The sequence below is a fragment of the Mustela erminea genome, chromosome 18 (genome assembly GCF_009829155.1).
Source record: "Mustela erminea isolate mMusErm1 chromosome 18, mMusErm1.Pri, whole genome shotgun sequence".
Taxonomy (NCBI): Eukaryota; Metazoa; Chordata; class Mammalia; order Carnivora; family Mustelidae; genus Mustela; species Mustela erminea.
The window spans coordinates 25,583,196-25,598,659 of NC_045631.1; the positions used below are offsets into that span (position 1 = coordinate 25,583,196).

The window sequence follows — 15,464 nt, forward strand, 5'->3', positions numbered from 1 at the left end:
ACATTGTGCTTATTAGTATAGAAAAGGCAATTTTGGCCACATATTTGCCTAGCATACTCCCAGGGTATCACCTGTGTTTGAAAAAGTTTCTTTAACATTTCTAAGCCAATTCTTATCTCTTTCCTAGCTGGCTCCATAAAATGTACTGCTTCAGGCTTTGTTGTGAGGTTTTACCTTTGTTAAATGAGGTAGTAGTACTGAAGTCATGCTCTGATGTTTTTTAAAGTGAGGAAACTGAAAGAAATGAGGGCCAGCCACTCCCCTGACACGACTGTTGGATGAAATTTCTGGACCTTGCGTTTAAAATACAGCTTTGGGTCTCTTACCCCATGCAGTCTGCACAAGGGCAAGTCCATGCTAGCAGTCAAATGCCAATACTGATGCTGAAATTGGGTCTAAACACTGACACATTCTAGCACAGAAGCTAGAATATATCTCAAATAAAATTCTTACATGTGGTACACAAAATAATCTTGTAACTATTAAAACTGGAGTTTAATTGGTTATTGGTTTGTTTTTGTTGTTGTTTGTTTTTTAAGATTTATTTATTTATTCGAAAGAGGGAGAGGGATAGAGAAAACACGGGGGAAGGGGCAGAGGAGAGGGAGAATCCCAAACAGACTCCCTGCCCAAGTGCGAAACCTAACACTTGGTCTCACGACACGGAGATCATGATTTGAGCCAAACTCAAGAGCGGGACACTCAACCAACTAAGATACCCAGATGCCCCAGATTGTTTTGTTGTCGTTGTTGTTTTTTAAAACCTCTACTATGCCTCAAGAAACCTAAACCTTATTTCTGCCATAATTTCAAACTTCAAGTTTATGTACTACATATCTATATCCTCTCTAAAATCATCATACAGGGCTACATGTAATAAGTTTTATCAAATTTTTAAGAAACAACCCACATCTCAAGTAACAGCAACAAAATAAAAATGAAATACTGCTTTGAACCAGAAGGTATCTGTTTTTTGACAACTAATTAAAAGGAACAGGTTCAAATCAAACTTTAAAATATATTATTAACCAACAACTGAACCACTGGAAAGATATATGCCAACAGTAAGGATACTTGCATTAACCACAGGAATGGCTCGAAACATCTTATTCACACTGAGATCTAAATGTATGCAATTAAAGCATCACATCAACTGTCCATATTAATCACTCACCAATTTAATTAGTAAACCACCTTGTCAGAAAGCTTGCCTCTTCCTTATTTCTTAACATTATCGACTTTTAATAGTTCACTGAATTAGTAATTACTTGTTTATGGCATTATCAAATGTCTAAGTCCAGCATGTGGCAAGGTCAGTTATAGCCATGCCCTGATGGCATGTGAAAGGAGAAATTTAACCCATCAAAGTGGTCATCGAAAGAGCAAAACCTATTATCCCTTTCTCTAGACACTCCTGGTTAAATTCAAAGTGACAGGACAAACCAGATCAAAACTAAACAGAGCTAGATGCAACATACAAAATCCTAATGAACCCTTAGAAATCCAGGTATCGATTTGTCAATATCTAAGCTCAATTAGTCCTTTCAGAACAAAATACCTCATGAACTAACCAGAAACTAGTCCGAGGTCTGGGATATGAAAAGAATAAAAGCAGTCACTTTCTATTGCTCATTGCTAAGTGCAGTCGTATCTCAACCTGGAGATCTTGTAGGGATTAAATAAAGATGTATGTCAAGCACTGATCTACTAAGCCAAGGAGCTGGCACATAACTAGTGTTCAGTAAATGTTAGTCCTTCCTCAAATCTTTAAGAATGCAGGCTTTTCAAGTCAAAGATCAACTGATGGTTTAAAAAATCAAGTCGAAACAAAAGAAAAACCTTACACAGTCATACAGTTAACACAGCTCATAGAACTCAGCAAATAGGATAATGAAAATGAAAAACAGATACTGAAAACGTTTCTCAATGGCTCATCCTTTGTGGTCATTTACAACCTTCCTATTTTGTGAAATTGTTTTTAGGGATGAGCTTTGACAAGAAATAGGCCAAATGCAAACTAATTCCACTTGAGAGGGAAACTCAGAAATGCCTACAGCAGGTGAACAGTTTCTCTCATAAAATCTTCCCACTGGGTATACTTCAAGCTTTCAGCAATTCCAGTTTCCAAACAAACCAGTAGCACAACTATAAAGCTAATTTTTTTCATTAGAATTGTTAAGTAACAGGAGTTCAATAAATCATCTGCCTTCCAAGAAAAAAAAATGACTAACACAAATAATATTTCTCCCGGTTCTAATAAAATGAAGCTTATTTACAAACTGAAAGATGTAATACCATAGTGAAGTCTTTTGAAGGCTCAAGAATGAAATATTGAAGAAATAAAGGTACAGAAAGAACAGGGCTTGGACTAAAAAGTCTTGAGATCAAGTACTCGTGTTGCCATCTAGTATATGGCTTCCAGGAAGTTACTTAACTTCTCAGGGATGCAGTTTCTTGTAAAGTTCTTTTCAGCTCAAAAAATTATGATTACTTATGATATCTGATACCTCTCTCTATGTATATATATACACACATGTACATACCTATATATGTACCTTTATTAAATAATACAGATATACTTTGAAAGTTACAGTAATTTAAGGCCCATTATGAAACAAAGGGAAAGAGAGAGGGGGAGGGAGAATGTGTGCGTACGTTGGGTATTGTGACCCTGAATATCATTCTCAGTAGTTAGGGCATTTACACAGCCTGAATTAACCAAGTAAGCCTTTAAACCCTTACAATGAAACATTAAAATTCAATGTGGCTATAATCTCTTCCTTACAAAACATGGACCCAAAGAGTCTGGCTTCAAGTATGGTTTAAAAAAAAAAAATGGCGAAGTGTATTATATTCACCACCCAGCACTTCCATATGACCACATAAAAAAAACACAAATGAAAACTCACAGGCCCATTGTAATACATTGTACCACTTCTGAATGCAACACTTAGCTCAGGCTTACTACCCTGACAAATAAAGGAAAGCACTTTATGAAGCCAATTTAATTGGGAGGTGACAGAAAACATACAGCCATTTTCTTTAGCCTTATCATTGAATTGGCTTCAGCTCCAATCTCGGGCAAATCCCACTCAACAGAAGAAATTAACCAGGTCAGCAGAACAGGTGCTGCGCTGTGTCTGTCAAGGGCCTGGCATCACCACAATTACTTGCACACAATGAAGCAGTAATCTTTACAGATCATCTCTCCCAAGAAGTATATTGGGGAGGGAGAGGAAAACTGAAGGGAGGCGGAGGGGTGGGGGGATGCGGGGAGGGAGGGAGTGGGGAGAAGAAGAGGAATAGGAGGCAAAGAGAAAAGGCAAGAAAAGAAAATGAATGTGCAGCTGCCTCAAGGCTCAGCAGATGTCGGGATGTGATGTACGAGGCTAGGATAAGCTGTCGTAGCCCGCTGCCAAAGAGTGGTAAGTGATTAAAGCCTGCACAGTTCTAAGCACCATATTTAGAATCTGCGGGGTTTCAAGACTTGCACCCATTCCTTGCTGTGCTGCCAGATGTTGGCAACTGGTCCAGTTCCTACTGACTGTGCATGGATGGCAGCAGTTGGTACAGCAGCAAAGCAATCTGGAATGCTTCCGGAGCGGCTGTACATTAACAAGTGTCACCCATCATTCACCTTTACAGAAGGCTGAAACAACTCCAATTTGCTGCCACTTCCCTCTTGGGAAACAGCCAAGATAAAGTTGCGCCTGGCAGCCCCATTTGTTTCACTCAGGTGTTTCAGCTGCCTTGCTGACCTCTATTAGTTTAAGTTTTAATTTAGATTAACCCCAGCACCCCAATTAACCAGCAAGGGGAAAAGCTAAGATGTGACTAGTCATAACTCTGAAATCAAAATTTATCGAAGGTAAAATTATTAATTGGGATGAAGGGCCAATCAAGTAATGCTACTTCTTTTTAAACAGACCTCCAGGCAAAAAAAAAAAAAAAGGATAAAAAAAATAAAAAATCTTTCAGACTAAGGATTGCCAGTGGAAGCAACTTCTCCTCAGTAATTTCAGTTTAATTTTATAAAGCCTATTTAATTTATGATGCACTTTCCATCGAACAATGTACACTTCAATTAATGAAGACTGGAGCATTTCTGATTGTCTCCCATGATCTCACACAATTACACAGCATTAATATCCCATATCAGGTACTTCCTTAGACACCCTAGAACAAAATAGAGTTCCCTACTCTTCTGACAAATGGATATAATAAAGAAGAAATGGAAAAAAGAATCAGGACCTCTGACTAGGAATACCTGAGGACACACCAATCCTCTTTCCTATACCCTCTCGTCATTACTTTTAAGGCTCACTTACGGCAATAATTTCATTGAACATTCCAGAGTGAATAGAAAGATTATTTCTCTTCTTAGGGCAAAGACTCAAAGCTATCCCCTGTACACAATCACCTGTTCTATTGGCCTCACAGTGTAATTTTCCCATATTCTTTCCTCCATATACCAAATACATAGTACAGTCATCATGGCTAAACCTTCAACAAGCAGTTGCAAATTCTTTGGCAAAAGTCAACACGCTAAAAATTCAGCTGAGAAAAAAAGAATATCTTGATAAATAATGGCTAAACAAAAGCTGGTGTGTCACTGCTGAATAGCATCCTTGATTCTCCAAAGCTAGAAAGGGTACATCCCAAAGAGCACTTCATTAAGTATGGCTTATCAGGAGACCCAGGATTACAGGAAATTATTTTAGTTCTCTAGAACAGCACAAATGTTTAGTCTACCTTTACAGTCACTAGCATCATTAAACAGAGCAGCATGGGGGCACCTGGGTGGCTCAGTGGGTTAAGCCTCTGCCTTGGGCTCAGGTCATGATCTCAGGGTCCTGGGATCGAGCCCCGCATCAGGCTCGCTGCTCAGCAGCGAGCCTGCTTCCCCCCCCCCCCCCCCCCCCCCCCCGCCTACTTGTGATCTTTGTCAAGTAAATAAATAAAATCTTTAAAAAAAAAAAAAAAAGACAAAAGAGCAGCATGCCAGCAGAGAATAATGTCAGGGAAAGACCGGGGGGGGGGGGGGGGGGGGGGGGGTGAGACACATTCGGAAAGAGATATCAAAACTGGGCCACATTTCAACCTCTACCAATTCCGTCTTCAAAACATTACATTATTGTTATAATCAATAGTAGCAGACAATCTCAATACATACTTAACTGATGTGAACAGACACGCACGCATGCATGCACGCGTGCACACGCACACACATCCCCCAAAGGCAAAACACTTAATAAGCAATAGAACCAGAAATGCAGTTCAAGGACTCTGGGAGTCCAACCCTTTAGCTCCACATCCCAATCTAATAGCAACAGGACAAGAAACCAAACAACTAACAAAAAATCCTCTATAAATATTAGCAAAAATGGTTGAGAAAAAATAAACCTCCCGACTCAAGGGAAGTTGCAGCTTTTTTACAGATACTTCACACTCTGCAGTGACTAACAAAGTAGTTGCAGTAGTTTTTCATTTCAAAAGGAAAAATACAACATAGGAGCACAACAGGGGCAGCTGGCTGGCTCAGTTGGTAGAGCATAAGACTCTAGGTTGTGAATTCCAGTCCCACACAGGGTGTAGAGATTACTTAAAAAAAATAAACTCTTAAAAAAGAAAAACCAAAACAGACTCAGAATTACACAGTAAGTCGATCTTAAAGATAGCAGTTCTAACTCTCTGACTCTATCCTTCTTCCAAAGTAAGCCACTTTTTGGTCAGAGAGTTCTATGAGCTGTTTTGAAATGCTAAAACCTGATCTGTAACAAAAGAAAACAGTGTAAAAATCACACCTGGTGGTAAAAGTCATCGTCATCAAAGATTTCACCATCCAAGTCCTTCAGGTGGGCATTGGCAGGGGCTTGAGGAAGGACCTCCTAGAAGGAGTGAATCCAAAGAGTAATCAAAGTAATGTAGCCACCACAAATAATGTGTATAACAGTGTATAACAGGAAAGCAGCTTTCCTTAAGATATAAAGAGCTCTTACAACTAAAGAACAAAAATATTCCAATAAAAAAGTGGACAAAGACATTAATTAGGCACTCAACATGAAAATAACAAAAAATCATCAATAATCATATAAAAATATGTTTAATCTCATTCTAACTAAATACATGAAAATTAAAATGAGAAGACTCCATTTTTCAGCTCTAAACCTGGCAACACTCAGTACCAGAAAACAGAACTTGTGGAAACGGAAATTAATGCAACCTTTCTGGAGGCCCTCAGTAACATCTATCAGGATTTAATATGTGTATTCTCTTTGATTTGACATTTCCACTTTGAGAAATCTATCCATATGTTCACACAAATACATGTATTATAAATGCTCATGAATGTTTCCTATAGCACTGTTTCTAAGCTGGAGACAACATAAACAGCCACTGTTTCAATAAATTATAGTACACGCCTACAATGGAATACACCATAGCCTAGTACTGGGAAAAATGAGATAAAAAATCCCTATGTAATGATTTAGAAAAGTGTCCAGGAAAAATTAAATTTAAAAAATACTAAGATTTTATATAGTGTATTAATACTTTATATAAACACACAAATCATCCCATTTAGTTAGAAAAAAACAGAACCATGTTTCTATATATGCATATGTGTTATATCTATATATAGTTATATGAATAGAAAATGTCTTGTTACAGTTACAAATGAACACTGGTGTAATCGAAGAAGCAGAATTTTACTTTTCATTTTAAATTCTTCTGAACTTTGAAAAAAATTATTAAGTATATATTTCTATAAATGTATGTTTCTTTAAACAAAAGAATGTGCTCCAGATATGGATCCTTTTCTATAGTATCTAAACGTGTGACATAAAATGCACACTTCCTTCCATACTGATACTGCTAGAGAAGCAGCTCTAAAATTGAATTTTTAAAAATTGGATTACGAATGGTTCCATTGCCAGGCTCACGTCAAACTCAAAAATAAGAGAAGACTACACATAAGTTAATAATAGCTCCCTTTTAAAAGAATTTTCTCCTCCCACAAACTCTCAGTTTCTAGTCAATTTACAATCTAGTAAAGTAGTGCTTTTTCCCCTTTCTTTCATGAACTCCTTATACCAAGGGTAATACCTACAAGCAGGTGATCAGACTTTTCAGCTAATGAACCTCACAGAAACTGCTCCCTGTAATCACCCAGCATCCCAGAGCTCTTACCGGTTGTCCCGGCAAACTCTCCGGGAGAGGCTGCGTTGCTGGTTCAGGTTTGCCAAGAACTCGGTAGATGGAGCGCTTGGTCTGTGTCCTTCGAAGTAATCTTTCTTTGTCCATCAGAATATGATCGATCTGAGTCAAGATTGAGCGTTCAAAGGCACCAAAACCCTGCAACAACATTAACCAGTGTCAGATAATGCAGAAAATCTGTGCTGAAGGCAGCTACATTGGTTTCTCTATCTTTCTGTGTCAGCAAAGAAATAGACAACCCTCCTTTCAGAGGGACTTTGTGTTACAGACTGACTTTGTGAATGGCTGTAATGGAAAAAATAAAATTTAGTTTAAGGCGTTCCTATACCCAGAGATTAACTTTCACACCTTCCGTAACTGTTGAAAAATCCACTTCTTTCAGTATTTTGTATTCCCAAACATCTGAACACTTACAAGGTAATTTTCTAGAATAAAATATTCTTTAAAAAAAAAAAAACTTTATTTATTTATTTATTTATTTATTTATTTGAGAGAGAGCAGGCACGTGAGAGAGAGCACTCAAGCAGGGGGAGGGGGCAGAGGGAGAGAGAGAATCCCCAACAGACTCATGCTGAGTACAAAGTCTGACACGGGGCTAGATCTCACTACCCTGATATCATGACCTGAGCTGAAATCAAGAGTTGGAGGCTTACCCAACGGAATCACCCAGGTGTCACCAAAATATTCCTTCTAATAAAATTAAAATCCCAGGACTGAATGGCAGGAGTTCAGTAAATTTTTCTGTAGAAATGACTGATTACTATTACATCATGACATTATCTGTATCAATGAGCTGTAGTTCCAATGTCTTTAAACTGCTTCAGGTTGGCACAAACTCTGTTACACCCATGTACACACACACACATACAAACACACACATACTTGCCTTCCCCAGTTTTCCAGAAGCCAGCTTGGTTTTATCATGCCACTTCTGAAGTGTGCGGTTCCTGTAGACTGCAAAGTCAGCAAAACGCTTTGCCATAAAGCTGGGATAGTCCTCCATTTCCAGCTTCCTCTTTGGTGGGGCCCTTCTCTGCTTCTTCTTCTCTTCTAATAGATCTTCATCTTCACTGGAAATCTCCTCCTCACTGTAAAATCAATAAGCACATTAAGTTCAATGTACACAAACACCACCCAAGTAAAAAGCTAGGCTCACATGAAGTTGAGAGTACTTAGGCCTTCCCTATTCTCCTTTTTTTTTTTTTTTAAGATTTTTGAAATTTATTTAACAGAGAGACAGAGAGAGAGAGAGGAAACATAAGCCAGAGGAGTGAGACAGTGAGAAGCAGGCTCCTGCTGAGCAAGGAGCCCAAAGTGGGGGGCTCGATCTCAGCACCCTGGCATCATGACCTGAGCCGAAGGCAGACGCCTAACAACTGAGACAACCCAAACACCCCAGGCCTTCCCTATTCTGTCTACATTTTAAAAAACACCACAGATGGGAGGGAGGATGGCTTTTTTTGTTTGAAAAGAATTTTCGTGAGCTCAATCAAAAACTCATGTAACTTTTCAAATAAATATAAAAACTACTGGCTTAGAAATATTTTTTAAAAGGTAAGCAAACCGTAAAAATAAATGAGGTTGTAAAAACATTATTAGAAATGCATATGAACCAGGCCTATACTGTTACAAGATGGTCTTTAAAAATTAAACACATAATCATATTTTTATGACCTTAATCCCCAAATCAATAAAGGAAATGTGTCTCCCTGTAACCAATTGTTCAGGAAAGCAGAATAATATTAGTTGAATCAAAGGAAAAGAGCTGAATGTGAAGGAAACTCCAAGCAGTGGGCAAGAGGACGGGAACTACGCTGAAATAAAGGCAACTGTCCGGATCAAGTAATACAGCCTCTATCAAGCAAGCCACTTAGACTCACTGGACTACTGACCCCAACACATTGTAGGTGCTCAATAAATGTGAGCTTACTATTGTCCCTCCAACTAAAAACAAATGGAGCAAAGGATAAGCCCAAAGGGAAAAAAGCAAGCAGGCACCATATACAGCAGGCTCAAACAACAGGTGGGTGGGTAGGGGGGTTCTGTGGAAATCCTTCATCAAATGTGACAATTTCAGAAAAAGTAAACATGTTTATATATATTCCATGCCTTTCTGAAAATTTTCCATCCTTCAAAATAACTACTTCTTCCCTCACTGAAAAGGAGATGGCTGTGACCAGCAATTCCATGGTATTGGCACAAACTGCTGCATAAACATTAATTAAGAATTAAAATTAAAGGACACCTGGGTGGCTCAGTCAGTTAAGCGGTTACCTTTGGCTCAGGTCATGACCCCAGGGTCTGAGGATCCAGTCCGGCATTGACCCCCTTGCTCAGAAGGGTGCCTACTTCTCCCTCTGCCTGTGCTCTCTCTCTCTCCTCCCCCTACTGACAAATAAACACAATCTTTAAAAAAAAAAAAAAAATTTAAATTAAGGGACGCCTGGGTGGCTTAGTAAGTTGAGTGCCTGCTTTCAGCTCAGGTCATGATATCAGGGTCCTGGGATGGAGTCCCACGTGTGGTTGCCAGCTCATTGAGGAGCCTGCTTCTCCCTCTCCTTCTGCACACCTCCCACTCGTACACTCACTTGCTCTCTTGCTCTCAAACAAAATCTTTTTAAAAAAGAATTAAAGGGCACCTGGGTGGCTCAGGTGTTGGGCACCTGCCTTCTGCTCAGGTCATGACTCCAGAATCCTGGGATCAAGCCCTGCGTCAGGCTCCCAGCTGGGCGGGAGGCCTGCATCTCCCTCTCCCAGCCCCCTGCTTGTGTTCCTTCTCTCACTGTGTCTTTCTCTGTCAAATAAATAAATAAAATCATTATTTTTTTTAAAAAGAATTAAAATTAAAAATGAGCTTTCATCTCCTAATTTCTTTTTTCTTTTAAAGACTTATTTATTTATTTGAGATGGGGAAGGGCAGAGGGAGGGGAAGATAGAGAGTCTGAAGCCAACTCCACGCTTGGTGCAAAGCCTGACACAGAACTTGATCTCACCACCCTGAGATCACAACCTGAGCCAAAGCCAGGAGTTGGACACTCAACCAACTGTACCACCCAGGCACCGCTCATCTCCTAATTTCAATAGTTCTAAAGAAAAGGCAAGCCTTTTGCAGAAGCCCACAAAGAAAAGCAGGCACAAGTAAATATAAAAAAGGAAAACCTAATTCTTAATTTGTGTGCCATCCTGGCCACCAGGTAAATATAAGAAGGTCTTTCTGTTACTACTAACAATAAGTATGATATCTGTCTGCAGAAGATTTGGCTTTCTTTTTCAAAAATGATGGGTAACTACCCTGATTAAAATAAGCAACACCACAGCTCCATTCCTTCCTTACCTTTCTGCTTTGGGCTTTGTCCCGTCTACTAAATATCTAGTGTCTGGGTACTGGAAAAGTAACTCTTCCTGAAGATCTGCCAATGACCTCAACAATGCTTTAAGGGCCTTGTGACCTGGGAAATGAAGCACAGAGAAGGAACAATAAATTATCTACAATTCTTCAAAGCAGGCAATGATTGTAACTCATGACTCCTGGGCAGTTCTGGCAGGGGTTGGGGGTAGGCAAAGGGCACCTGGGGCCTAAGAACTCTCTGAAACACAGAATTCCTGAAAGGAAATAATGCCAGTGCCCACTTCACAGGCTTGTTGTGAGGAACAAGTGAGGTAACATATGTAAAGTGTGTAGGAAAGGCTCTGCAATAAATTGTGAGTTCTTAAATTTAGCAAGATTGACCAACTTGTACCCTGCCTGTCATCATAACCAATAGTTTTTCCTTATGGTGTTAGCTTCTACAGGTAACCCACCGACCTCCTGGATTATCCCTCTATCAATCAACTCCTTAAGCAATCCCTCCTCTCCTGAAGAGCACAGCTCTGTCCTGGGATCCCTACTGTGATGTTGCTGCTGCCGTCATCGCCCTCCCTCAGGAGATCTCATTTGCCTCTGGTTTGAGCTGCCACCTCATACATACAATTTCTCCACACATTCTCCTATGAAAAGTTGTTGTTCACGTATGAAAACCCCCAAGTTAATGACTTCCTATTTGTGGTACTGAATTGTGTATTAAAACTCTGCGCATTGAGAATATGTTCTTACCTGGTTCTCTAAAGAGCCAACAGCATGCATTTGTAATCAAGCGGGTCAGGATTAAGTATAGTCTACTATGGCTAAGAACTTTCAGGATAAAAACTGGCCCTCTGAGAACTGAACTCTTACCTTCTTTATCAGCCTAATCCTGCTAAAGGGGCTAACTAGACACCGATAATCACTATTTATGCGTTGGTAGCACTCAGACGCCTCTCCTATTATCGAGCTTCCACATTTCCAGCAATTGCAAGAAAATCTTCACATGGATGCTCCATCACTCCTCCAAATACACCATGTCAGAAACAGAACTTTGTTCTTCCTACCTAATATTTCTCCCTTGTCTGATTTTCTCCGTTTAATGTGTTTTCATAGGCGATCACTGACATTTCGGTGCCCTTACTCTATATATTTAATCCATTGCTAAATCGGGTGATTTTCCATTCTTATTATCAGTAATGGCTGTCCATTCATCTCTGGCTATGCTTCTCTCACACCTTCCCCCTTTCCCTTAAATAACTGTAACCTTCTCACAAATGCCCCTACTTTCATTTAGCAAACCCTACATTCATTTTTACTTTATATTCCATAGGGACTTCAGCTCACACAAACTTCAGTCAGCGTTAACCATGGTTTTTAGTGCCTTTTCTAGAAAAGGTTGTATCTTAAGAAAGAGAGCCCATGTTTTCCAAAGTGAAACCACAAACCAATTTTGCATTTGCAAAGTAGTTTTCAAAATTCCCAAGACCTAACCTTGAAAATCTTACGCTAAGTAAGCAAGTCACAAAAGCACAAGTACCGTGTGATTCCACTTACATGAGGGACACAGAACAGGCACATTCACAGAAGCAGAAAGCTGAACAATGGCGGGAGGGGTGGATAGGAGAGGGGAATGGACACCTGTTCCTGTTCAATGGATACAGAGCTTCAGAATGAGATGATGAAAACGTTCTGGAGATGGACAGTGGGGATATTGGGACAGCCATGCAAATTTACTTAAAAATATTGAACTATATTTCTATAAGTGGCTAAGCTGGTCAACTTTATGTCATGCATATTTTAACACAATTGGAAGAAAAAAAAACAACACAAACTTTAAGTGTTCCCAAAGCAGGGCATAATGAATAATTCTACCATCCCAGTTCATCTCTGTGCAGAAAAAAATCATCTATAATGTTCAATCTTGAGCCTAGTCAAAAAGAACAGGAAAAAAAAAAAAAAAGGAATGTTATTCACACTTTAAAAAGAAATTCTGACACAGGCTATAACACAGGGATGAACCTTGGAGACATTATGCTCAGTGCAATAAGCTAGTCATAAAAAGACAGGTACTATATCATTCCACTTATAGGAGGTACCTCGAGTAGTCAAATTCAGAGACAGAAAGTAGGATGGGGGTTACCAGGGCTTGGCAGAGAGGGTAATGGAGGCCTGTTTAACAGGTATAGAGTTCTACTCTTACAAGACAGAAAAGTTCTGGAGATTGGTAACACAACAGTGTGAATATACTTAACACTACTGAACTATACACTTAGAAATAGTTAGGGTAAATTTTTGAATCCCTATTATACACCTGAAACTAATGTAACACTGTATGTTAACTACATAGGATGAAAATTCAAAATAAATTTGAAAATGGAAAAAACGGTTAGGATAAATTTTATGTTAGGTCAATTTTAGGTTTCATGTTTCTTTTGCCGCAATAAAAAATTCAGAAGAAGAAAAGCAGATGCCCGTCCCTTACTTCCGGTAGATTCCATGTATCCTTGAGGTAAACCAGGAAATCAGGAACCATGTGCGGGGGGGGGGGGGGGGTCGCCAGTCTGCAAAGCAGTCTATAATGTTCACAGCTGCTTATCCCCAGCAAACAAGTCATAATGTGACTCACATGTGGCAGAACCAAGAACTGTGAAAACATACAACGAAAAGACTACTACTTTTAAGGGCCACTTTCAAGTAGCTATACAAGCCTTTTTATTTTGTTCAAGTCAGTTTAAAAAAATCCATTGCAGATATATTAGACAGCATATCAATCCAACAAGAAAGCAGAGAGCCAATATCAGTAAATCAAAGTGTGCCTTTCTGTTAATACTCTCTCATATGTTCTCATTTTATACACCCCTTCACCCAGTCAGAAAGTAGCCCTGAAGTATTTAAGCTCCATTCAGGGATAGCACCACCATGCATCAAAGTGTCAAGAGACCTACCAGAGATGAAATCTGCAATTCTGTGCTTCTAACCACACACACACACTCACACACACACACAAAAAGGAAAGAAAAAGAAAAAGAAAAAAAAATGTTTATCAAAGCAAAGTCACCAATGACCAACACTCAGACAGCTTCCTATAAAGAGATATAGAAGAAAGAACGCAATTCTCATTTCTTTGAGAAAAGGGACACATTTCCTTCCACTGAGATGTTATGTAAAATCTGAAGAGACCAGACAATGCTTTCCTGGATACAGCAAGCTTCCTCAAAGCCACATCTGACAAGAGTGAGGAAAGACTCCCCTGGAGACTCAGCTCCAACAGCGGATTCTTCTCAGCCAAAATACAAAACCAAACCAAACCCAACTTCTATTTATCATTCATAAAGGACTGAGTTCTATTTGTTTAACCCTATGAAAAATGAAGAGAATGGAACCAACAGTTTCTAATTCACCGTTCATTTTTCTCCTAATTACTGTCAGTTACAAGTTGAAAAAACAGCAGAGAAGCATACACTCTCTTCTCTCTCCCTCTTGGCACGTGGCCACAAAACAAATGGAGACTGTCAAGGATATATATGTTTATTTTGTCCTACATGGTCCATTTCCAGAGGCCTTTCCCTTAAGAGGAGATTAAGAAGGACATATGCCTCACCATATTATCAAGATACAACCTCAGCATCCGGGCACTGGCTTTAGGAATAATTTTCCAAGTAGAGAATCAATGGAAAGAGTGCTTTACTAGAGGTCAGGAGCCCTGTATTCTAACTGACACTATTACTAACTAGTCATTTTACTGAGCAGACCAATTTAATTTTTGAGTTGCAATATTCTCCTCTGTAAAATGTAGATAATCCTTTGCTTATTTCACAGAATTTAGGTGAAAAATAATAAACATGTTTTTTATATATTAAGGAATTTCATTAATTTTTAAATGCTGTGAGATATAGAAAGTACATCACAATCAAAAAAATCATCGTCTTTCACATGGTGAAAATCCCAGGCTCTGCTTGTTCTGATCGACAGTGCTAGGACTGAACTAGTATTCATAGATTCCTGTATTAAGTATTCATTTACATGCTACCCATATGCAAGCATTCTATATATAAAATGTCACCAATCTAAAAACCATTTTCACCTAACAGCTTTATTTTTCTCCCTGATTCATCTTGGTTGTTCAACATAAACAAAATTGTAGGCAGAGAATAAGTTTGGACATAGGCACAGTTCATTAATTAGATTATAAACCAATAAGTATAACTTCTGGCAAGGGGATTGGAGGGGGAACGCAGACAGTGAATTTATAACTAAAATAAAGCTTACCTTATCAGTTTTTAAATATCTATACAGTTTTTTAAAAATAAACATGAAAACATACAATAGTTTATGTACAAGTATACATAAATTCCCACATTCCTATCATGCCAGATAAATACAATGAAGTAGAATGTATAGATTACAAGAGCATTTTTTTCTCCTTCAAAAGTAACTCTAGAACCAGAGCTAAACTATAGGTCAAAATGACACACGATATATTGGCCTGAGAACAATACTTTTCATTCAAATCCACACAAGCCTGCCACTTGCACTAGTCATCCCCGGCAATTAATCCCCCAAGAAAGACGTTTGATTAAATCTTTTCAAGCAAATCCTTTGCTTTGCTTTTGTTAGTTCACTTCTTGTCAACATCTATTAAAATATGCCTTTAATTCTCCCACAATCTTAAAAAACACCGATTCCACTGTCTTCAACTTTAATCAACTGTATGGCCGGCATTTTTCATTTCATAATAATGTGCTGCTTGGAATTCAAGAGGCAGGCTCAGCATCAATCATCTGGTAAGAATTTTTCCACTGCAATAAATATGCAAATGAGGAGAGCCAGTCAGTCGTATTTCAGGCCCGACTTGCTAGTGTTTTAAAAAAGACACAAATTTATTAATTGCCGGTGGCCAGAGGAA

The 15,464-nt window shown here is 38.9% G+C and overlaps 1 protein-coding gene across 2 annotated transcripts in view; it reads right to left on the reverse strand.

The window, feature by feature from the left end:
• Positions 1-15,464, reverse strand: part of AATF (apoptosis antagonizing transcription factor) — a 99,266-nt gene that overhangs the window by 49,262 nt on the left and 34,540 nt on the right. For both annotated transcript variants that reach the window (XM_032320809.1, XM_032320810.1), the window contains exons 5-8: positions 10,550-10,664; positions 8,102-8,303; positions 7,189-7,353; positions 5,805-5,888 (exon numbers count right to left, since the gene is read on the reverse strand). In XM_032320809.1, coding sequence (XP_032176700.1) covers positions 5,805-5,888; positions 7,189-7,353; positions 8,102-8,303; positions 10,550-10,664 — 566 coding nt within the window. The remainder of the gene's footprint in view (positions 1-5,804; positions 5,889-7,188; positions 7,354-8,101; positions 8,304-10,549; positions 10,665-15,464) is intronic.